We start from the raw sequence: 9,666 nt of genomic DNA, 5'->3' as shown, positions 1-9,666 counted from the left end.
CCGTTTAGTCCTTTTTCAAAGGCATAATTGGGCGTGATCAATAATATTGAAGTATTTGTAAACACTAAAGTTTAATATTGACAAATATTAATTTAATAATGGTATTTTACAGATGCAAAATTTCATTACAACAACAACAAAAACATAGCTAACGTGATTGTTCAAATACAAAAATTTATTATTTACAAATATTCATGAGATATTAAAATATTTATTTAAGAAGAATTTGAAGTGAAATAATAGTTTACTCACACATTTTAAAAGTGTTTTTAAGTGAAGTTTATCCAAACACTATTTTTTCTTTAAATTTCGACTTAAAAAATTTGTATACGGATAAAATCGAGCTCATGGTGCACCTTGACCTCCAACAAGATAAGCCGGGCTTGAGACATGATGTCAAGGGGCCGACATCGATGCGAAAGTCTCGTCGAGTCGGAATCCGGGGGCATGACGCCTGCCCCCGAGAATATCGGGGTCATAGTCCCGGATTGGTCTTGACCTCGAACGACTTCGAGGAACATTATCGGACAATCAAGCATAGCCAACGGAAGGCCGAAATATCCTTGACCGGCCGGATATCACGGTGGGGATCTCGGCACGTATCGATAAAGAGCCGGTAATCAGTTAATCAGAAGATTTTTTTACCTTTTATAGAGTTGTATCTAAGTTTGGACTCCTTACTATATAAAGGGGGTCTGATAATTCATGAAACGCCTTGTATCACGCATTCCAAAGCAATATATCATCTTTTTCTTTGTTATTTAGCTTTTTCCTCTTGTTCATCAATGCCGGCTACAATGAGCCCGGATCGAGGGTGAACATTTCACTAAGGCTGATACTGTCCTATTCGTGTGGTTTGAATTTAATTCTATCTTTACTTGTTCAATCTAATCCAATTTATAGCTTTGTGTCAAATTAATCCGTGTATCCTTAAAATCACTTACAAATTTAATTGTTATACAATTTTGAGGGTAAACAATAATCTTTATTTTTTTTAATTTTAACCAAAAATTGTACAAAATAACTAACATTGTCCACAAGAATGAAGAAGACTTGTTTAAGCTTTAATGGATAATTGAACTTATTATTAGAAAGATATATATTACAACTTTCACTTGCAAAAGGTAAAGAAAAAACATTTGCAGTTGTGATCAGATGTGAACCTAGACCATATTGGCAAAGAAATAAACATGACAAAGACAGTGGAGTTAAAGTCAATTAAGATAACGTACAATACTAGATTAGTCCCCCACCATACCAAACAAAAGAGCCATTATGACTCCCCATCAAACAAACAACTATAAAATCTGCTTTAATTGACATTGCTGTCACACAAATTGCCCAAAATGAAAATTCCATATTTTGAAATCAAACTCACCCTTGTGCTCATTTTACCAATTTTCACCACAGCTTGAAACCAACACTTAGGTCCTGAGTCAATACCCGAACCACCACCTTTGCTTTGTGTTAAGAACCAAAACTATAACCTTAGGCTTGGTTGAACCGCTCTGGTCCATGCCGGCCCTTACCACCTAGCAACGGTCGTTTAGGCGCGGTTCGTTCTTGACTCAGCCTCCGATTCTGCTCGAGTTCTTGACTCAGCCCCCTTCAACTAAACACAATAGTTACTAGTTAAGTTATATATTAATTATAGAACAAATAGAAAAAAAGGGCGGTATGCCCCAAGTCAAATCATCATCACGTGATCCTTCTCCCAATTAGCTTTCACAATGAAGGGCAGCTTTAATCTTCTGAACAGTGCATGATATAAGATTATTGACTGTCTCGACTGATTCCACTGTAAGCTTGGCTGTAGGGAGGCTATTCACCAATATCTGGAAAGCCACCGTCAATAGTGACCCGCTAATTCTTTGATCTGGGCCCCCATTACATGATGGCCCATTGGACCCACAATTGGCAGTATTAGACCCACGAGATCCTGGGCCGTCGGGTACAATCGAGAATCCCGAAGGGAGCAAAGCCACGTACGCAGAATCACCACCGTTCATCACCACGTGCATTGCCGGGATATCAACTGGTGCGTAAACAACAAGCGCTCCTGCCGCGTCTATGCACGTCTCCTGAAGTATCAACATGCTGCTCTGATTCGCGTTAATAGCCTGTCAATTAAATAAACCCTCAGTATGAATGAATTTACGAAGAGTGCCATTCTGCGGTATAATACGTCAATTTCTGTTACAGTGTTTAAAAACTGAGTCAACTAGGGATTAGGACTTTTCATGTAAAGGTGATATCATGTGGTAGGGCTGACCAAAAAAAGGTAACAAGTGTCATGTGTTTTGACTTTTTACAAATTTACAAAAGAAACAACAAAGTTAAAAAATACAGATCTGCAATCAAATGTCGTTTAGAGATAATTCCAAATTCCCTTATTTGTCCTTTTCAATTTACCTTTTTATATCTTAAGAAAATGAACCCCACCCATGCAAGATCAATCAAATACAATCAATCATTCTACATGCATTCATCTATTAACGCCATGCATTATTATCCTCACACCCTATTTTTTATCCGATCAAAATTAATATCTCTGGCATGATGGAGTATTAATTTATTTTCTTTTAAAAAATTAAGGGTTAAAGAAATTACACTAGCACGGAGGAGGGAGACGCAGTTGCCATGATCTTGGCCTTTGGCAATGTGAGCCATTTCTTGCATAGGACCACCGTTGGAGAGGATGTCCCATTCGCTCCGGAGACGTTCGTCGCGGAGGAAATCGAAGAGTCTTTGTGGGGAAATCGGCAACCAAACAGAAGTAGCAGCGCTTAAAACAATGCCCGGTGGTTCCCCAGGGTCATCGACGCTCTTTCGGGTCATAACACGGACATCTTCATCCACATTACCTGCACAAAGTTTGTTCCACTTGTGTACCGTAGAAGCACAAACACCAGCACAAAAGTTGTTTGTCATGCGTTGTGCTAGCTTCAACATGCTCCTTCTTCCACTTGGAGTTATTGCTGCATGTGATTGTTTTTTAGTCACAGAAAATGTAAGGGACTCATCACATGAAAGGGGAGCTAATGTATACCCGTGTGATCCCTTGAAGATACGGTGGAGGACATGAGAATTGCAAGGCATTCGCACTGACGTTGGAGTGTGGCCACCCATCTTTGTGCACCAAAGCCCATTCCGGCACTGATCAGAGGCCGGTAAAGATGGTGAATCACGCTCTCATCATATTCGCCATGTTCTACCCATGTAACCTGCACAATTCAATTGACAGTGCGAATTTATATAGTCACTCTAAACTTGCTTAAAATTGAAACCTTCTCAAGGAAAATGAAAAACTCAACTATATTAACATTAATTTCAAATTGAGACATGTTAACTACTGAAGACTGATTGTATCTGGAAAGTCCAAGTTTTTTTTTTTTTATTAATTGCAAATAAATGATAACATGAATCATATTCATCTATTACCAAAATTGTAATCTATGGTGTAAATTTTTGGCATTAGTATTTTTCCACCTTTGCCAAGTATTTCCAATTCCGAAGCAATCTAACAGGAAATGTCCTAACAAAAGTTTTCTTGATGATTAAAGTGACCGAACAACTTATTGGTGCTACTACAATTTTTTAAACCATAATATGGTCTAAAACCCAAAAAATTATAATATAAAAAAATACTTTATTATGCCATGGGAAAGGCGAAATGGAAAATAAAGTTTTTGTGATGATACACGACAAATCTTGGAAATGGGCCTAGAAAGGTTAGGTTCAAGGAGAGACATTATAGAACCTAGAACCCTAAAAGTGGAAGGCATTAAAATACAAGTTTTCACCAATTTTTTGCAAATTTGAAGGCACGAGGTAGGCTGTAGACATTGAGAAATGTACTACAAAGCTTTAGACCTTGTAGATACTCACGTGACAACAAAATAATAGTCAGTCTTGGAGTTTGACTAAAAGGTCCTTTACTAGTATAAAAAACAAACACATCATAAGGCTGGAACCAGATAATACACAGTTAGATGAATTAATTATAGACACGGGGGACTGATCGAGACAGCATCAGAGATTGGAATAGAAACATCAAATACATTGTTTATTTAAACCAATGTTTGAGAATTACAAGGCATCTTTTTTTCTTTCTGAATCATATGAAATTAATGTGTCCCAAGGCGCAAAAATAGAAGTAATGGAGGCTTCTATTTAATTTATTAATCACACTAGCCTCGATTTCCACACGTACGGTGATCATACAATATTAATATTAAGCTCATCTTAAGCAGGAAGTTGCTGAAATTTGAAGACTTTAATATTCTTCTGTCCCCTACAATCAGCATCTTATCAGGTTCAAAAATCTAATCAAGGGACTAGCTTAGTCCAATTCAACGTCTTGAACTAAGCTCCAAAAATTTGTAGTTAGCTCAACCAAACTCATTAAACACAAAAGAGCAAAGAATAGCTACCCCATGGATGTGCACTCATTGAATGCTATAGTAAATGACACACTAAATATTGTGTTCTATGAGAAGTCTTAGTGGACAAAGTTGTCTAATACTTGCACTAGCGAGAAATAATAAGTCGACTCTAAAACTACTGTTAAAGAATAGCCCCGTGCAGTATGCTGCAGCTATGCGTGGAGTCCGGGAAGGTCAGATCACAAAGGTTTATTGTACGCAGCCTTAATGTAACCTGCTTTTCTGCAAGAAGAGGTTGTTTCTACGATTTGAACTCGTGATGGTAACAACTTTACCAATTACGCCAAAGCTCTCATCCCCTCTAAAACTAATGTTATTAAAAAATATATAGTTGAAAGAGAAGGAGAAATTACTTTGCTATAGCCATTGGGCATATCTTGAACTAGACAGCCAGAAGGAAGTATCCTACTGTTTGGAAATGTCGGTGCATTAGAAGAAGTTTCTCGGATGGTATCAATAGACACATCAACGACAGCCCAAACCCCTTCAGCATGCTGCTTGCAGAAACGCAGGAAATTGACCTCTCTTATTGGTACTAATGGTGAAAGCACTTGCAGTTCAGCATGCATCTGCAAAGAATTCAGTCATATTTAATGTGTTATATTTGCAATAATAGGATTTTACCAAGGACTAAAATATAACACTGAAATTCAAAAAGTGCATATTGAATTTACCAGCTGAAGTGCACCATTTCTGGTACCCCCCATACCACTTGATATAACATCTGTTGTTGAGGTTCTAGCAATCAAGCATGGAAACATTTCTGCCCATTTATTCTGTCAAAATAAAATGTAACCCAGCTTAATCATCAAAAACATGACATCAAATTATCATCACTGACAAAGGCTATAGGATTTAGATACCTAAAAGTGCAAATCAAGAAAGCTAAAAGAAATTACTCACTGAGTCCATTAATGTCTCAACAAGAGCCAAACTATTGATTATAACCATGCCTGTCTCCCTGGAAGCCTCAGAAACTAAACTGTTTGGTCTCATACCAATGCAAGGAGTAAATGACCTCATGTATTCCTCATGGTTTAGTATTTCTCTACCACCTTCTACACTCCTGAACCAAAGGGGTTCATCAGTTTGTGCCATTTTTACAAGTTCATCCATAGCAGCCAAAGCAAGTTCTAAATACATGGATCTTTCAAGTGATCTCTCAATTCCAGTTGTTTGTCTAGTTGAAGCCACCACTGGCAAAGAATTTGAAATCCCAACACCAAAATCAGGAGGAGCTAAGGGTAGTGTTGTTGGTACATTACTTAAACCACCAAATCCATTGTTTCCAACTCCCAATTCCAAACTTGAATTAGGCATTGGTGGAGGCATAGCGTTAACTAAAGATGAGATTGGTCTCCCCAAAAACTTGCCAGCAAGTGCACAAACTCGATCTAATTCGTCTTTCAGCCTAGCATTCTCAATCCTAAGATGTTGTTCCTCTAGAGATATTTCACCAATCATTGCTGGACCACCACAGTTTGTGCAAATTGGATTTCTCATTGCCTCTCTTATTGACATGTTTTCTGCTCGAAGCTTATCATTCTCTTGCCTTAGTATTGAATTCTCATGGCGTTCCAGTTGAGTCTGGTGCAATCAAGATTCATCATTATTGATAAAAGAAAAACCCCATAAAAAATTGAATCTTTTAAAGCCATAAAAATTGAATCTTTTTTTTTTTACCTTCATCTGAGTTCTACGATTTTGGAACCAAAACTTAACTTGTCTAGTCTCCAATGAAAGCCTTTTGCTCAACTCTAACCTTTGTTTCTCATCAGGATGAGGACACTCTTTGAAGAGACTAGAAAACCAAAAAAAGAAAAAAATCTCATAAGAAAAAAGCTAAAGCTCGAAAAAAATCCTTTTTTTCAATTGAAAAGATGGTAATGATTACGATTCAAGTTCTTGGATTTGCTGAGGAGTGTGTCGGTGATATCTTTTCTTCCTTGGTGGTTTGTCGGCAGCATCTTGATCATCACCCGATGCACCTTCTAAGTTATCACTTCCAGATCTACTGTCTGGTTCTTCCTCTCTACTTCTTCTACCATTACTGTTATTTCCCTCGTAGTTTTCTGCCATTCTTGTTATCTCACTTTGCCCTTCCATGCCTGTTTGCTGCCCCCAACAAAAGAAAAAAAATTATAAAAAGGGTTTTATACAGTTAAAAAAAGAAAGTGGTAACAAAAAAGATTCAATTTTTATGCTTTTTTTAAGGCTTACAAGAGCAAGAGAAAGTCCAGGAGAGTTGAACATGGATTTGGCAAGAGATTGAGCAAGTAGACGTGGTTGAGAAATTGCACCAGCGGGCATGTTGTTGTTGTTGCTGCTGCTGTTGTTGCTACTATTGCTATTGTTGTTATTAAATGGTATATCAGCAACAATTCTTGCACCGCCGCCACCACCACCACCAGAAGTATTATCAAGAAAATCCCCAAAATTCATGAAATAAAACCAACACAGTCTCAAAGCACTTAGCTGTATTTATTATTTGTATATATAACAGATTCAGTGTATCTTTTGAGCTAAAAATCAGCTATAAACAGAGAATAAGGAGTGAGGAAAAGGAAAAGTAGGGAGAAAAATTATGAGAGGTAGAGGAGACACAAGGACGAATCCAAATGTCTCCAACTTCCTCTCTAATTTTTACTCTAAGAGAGAAGAAGAAGAAGAAGGAAAGAAAGCAAAACACCCTTTACTTTTGCTTCCGTTTAGTACTTCTTGCCTTTCTCTTCTCTATACTTTCCTTAAATAACAGTACCAATTAAAATTCCTCTTCTCTCCTTACCCTAAAATAAAACCAAAAAATAAAGGGGACCTTTTTCTGTATATATCTAAAACCACTCTTAGTTGCAAATACAAAAGCAGAAGCTTAAAAGAATTGTTTAAGCAAGCAAAACCCTAGTTTTGAGGGTCTGTTTCTGTTTTGTTATATGTATCTCTGCATGCTTGACTTTATTTTACAAAACAAAAAAAGATAAACTTTTTGGTTCATGACATAAAAAAAGGAAAAGGAAGTGAGAGAGAGAGAAAAGAAGGCTTAAAAGGCTTTATTTTTTCAGTTTTGCAAAGACAAGAGAAGAGACGAGAGAGAGAGAAAGGGAGGTAGAATAGTAGAAACTAATGGGAGAAAAAAAAACACAAAAAGGTGAAGATAATGCGCAATATTGTGGACTCATCGAAGCCTTACATATACATACATCCAAAACAGCACAGAAAAAGGTTTGGTTGACTCTTTCACTCACTACCCCCTCCACCCCCCTCCCTCTAAATCTTAAAATCTTCCGTGAAGACTGTGAAAAAAATGTGTACCTCTTTTTATCTTCTTTCTTTTGTTGATTTTTCTAAGCTCAACTTTTACTGTAACAAAACAGAGATTTAAGCAAGAAAAAGATGAAAAGCCAGAGTGAAGACAGTTCATTCAGATCCCAAGAATTTCTTTTACTTACACTTACACACACAAAATTTGTTCTTTTTCTTCTTTTTCTGTTTTGTTTTTGTTGCCTTTTTTCCGTTTGGATATGTTGGGATCTGGAATTACATGAAGATTATGAGAATTAATTACAGCAAGATGACAAATTTAATACAGGAAACAGGGGTTTATTAGTCAATGAGTTTGTCACTCTTCTCTCACTGGATTAAAATAAGCATAAATATTAGTAGTAGAAAAGAATAAAAAAGAAGATTCTTTCTCCTTTCTACTAAGATTTTGTTCAACATTGACTCCTTACTCTTGTGTGTGTAAGCAAGGAATTGAATTTAATTTTAACCCATTGACCGTCTTCCGAACTGTATTTGTTGACGGAATCCGGTGAGTTAAATGACCGGTGACTCGCCTCTGACATTTATTACTCGTCCGTTCAAGCAATAGTATGGATTTTTTTCACTTTTTAATTTGCGCCAAAAACTATTTATATTCCATAGTCGAAAAAGTATATAAAATTTATATAATTTTTGTATATAACATACATAATGTATACTATATACTAAAAATATAGTATACATATTCGATTATTACTTTGAGAGCGGCTATATAATATTATTTTTTCAAATAGTTAGTTGGATTTCTTTTTACTTTTGGCTCACGCCATAAACTATCATTTTATTTCGGATGGTAAAAGTGTTTGGAATTTTTACATTCCTATATACTATATGAAACTATATTACCCTCCTTACTCAAGTTTTACTATAATTACATTTTATATACCCAATTACCATTTATGTACATTTTAAGGTAATTAATGATAATAATTAGTGTCCTAAAATTATTCTAACATATCTTCCACTCCCCCACGTTTCTCTCTTCACATCCCCCCCAACGTATCTTGCACAAGAGAGTAACAATTCCACCATTGACAACCATTAAAAAACTTTGAAGCTTTGAATTCGAATTTGGGTTTTCAAAAAACATTGTTTGTTTGGATTGGATTTTGTTGCAAAGAATTGAGAATTCTCTCTACGTCTCTCTCTATCTCTCAATTCCAAATTTCAGTAATGTAAAGCAAAGGAAAAGAGAGCAGTAATTTCATCATTGACAACCATTAAAAAACTTTGAAGTTTTGAATTCGAATTCGAATTTTCAAAAATCATTATTTGTTTGGATTTGATGTTGTTGCAAATAATTGAAAATATGGTTTGGAGTTTATATCTCAATTTTGAGGGGTTTTGATGAAGATTAGACTTGGTTTTAGCTGAATTTCAGATTGAAACTCGAAGAAGAAGAAGAAGAAGAAGAAGAAGAAGACATGACATACATTATACTACAGAAATTATAGTAAAATTGAAGAAAAATTATATTCTGTTATTTATATATTTTTCTTTTATTTATTTAACTATCGTATGAAAGTTGAACAACATTACATAAAAATTACATTTAAGTTGTATGATATTGTAGTTATATATAACTGAGTAGAAATAATGTATGAAAATTATAGATAAGTTGTATAATATATAATTAGTTGTGTGGAATTTATTTTTACTATGTATAAATCAGATACAAAATATACGAAAGACATATTGTATAAAATTTATATTTAAGTTGTATGTTATTGTAGTTGTATTTAACTGGGTAGAAATAATATATGAAAGTTATAGATAAATTGTATAATATATAATTAGTTGTATGAAATTAATCTGTTTGCTTTCTCAATCTCATCAAAACCAACAACAACAACAAAGATTATATCAAAACCCGCTTGTATTTGCTGATTACACAGTCGTAGCT

The 9,666-nt window shown here is 35.4% G+C and overlaps 1 protein-coding gene and 1 long non-coding RNA gene across 2 annotated transcripts; one reads left to right on the top strand and one right to left on the bottom strand.

The window, feature by feature from the left end:
• Positions 1-1,043: 1,043 nt before the first annotated feature.
• Positions 1,044-8,001, bottom strand: LOC104231189 (homeobox-leucine zipper protein ANTHOCYANINLESS 2). The gene is made up of 9 exons (XM_009784141.2): positions 6,666-8,001; positions 6,340-6,560; positions 6,129-6,246; positions 5,349-6,032; positions 5,120-5,221; positions 4,799-5,014; positions 3,050-3,224; positions 2,611-2,978; positions 1,044-2,120 (listed from the first exon to the last, which is right to left on the bottom strand). The coding sequence occupies exons 1-9, from the start codon at positions 6,885-6,887 to the stop codon at positions 1,719-1,721; spliced, it is 2,508 nt and encodes an 835-aa protein (XP_009782443.1). The 5' UTR covers positions 6,888-8,001; the 3' UTR covers positions 1,044-1,718.
• LOC138888723 (uncharacterized) lies at positions 7,576-9,325 on the top strand. The gene is made up of 2 exons (XR_011406013.1): positions 7,576-7,664; positions 9,134-9,325. It is a non-coding gene; the product is annotated as an uncharacterized lncRNA (long non-coding RNA).
• Positions 9,326-9,666: the final 341 nt, after the last annotated feature.

The sequence above is a fragment of the Nicotiana sylvestris genome, chromosome 1, assembly GCF_000393655.2.
Source record: "Nicotiana sylvestris chromosome 1, ASM39365v2, whole genome shotgun sequence".
Lineage (NCBI taxonomy): Eukaryota > Viridiplantae > Streptophyta > Magnoliopsida > Solanales > Solanaceae > Nicotiana > Nicotiana sylvestris.
This window is presented reverse-complemented; position numbering and strand designations above follow the sequence as displayed.

What these genes read in the sequence shown, in the direction of transcription:
- LOC104231189 (XM_009784141.2), bottom strand. Translation starts at nt 6,887, where the DNA reads ATGAATTTTGGGGATTTTCTTGATAATACTTCTGGTGGTGGTGGTGGC. An exon ending in CAAATCCAAGAACTTGAATC is followed by an intron (nt 6,247 to 6,339) that starts GTAATCATTACC and finishes TTGGTTTTCTAG; the next exon opens with TCTCTTCAAAGAGTGTCCTC. An exon ending in GAAATGGTGCACTTCAGCTG is followed by an intron (nt 5,015 to 5,119) that starts GTAAATTCAATA and finishes AATTCTTTGCAG; the next exon opens with ATGCATGCTGAACTGCAAGT.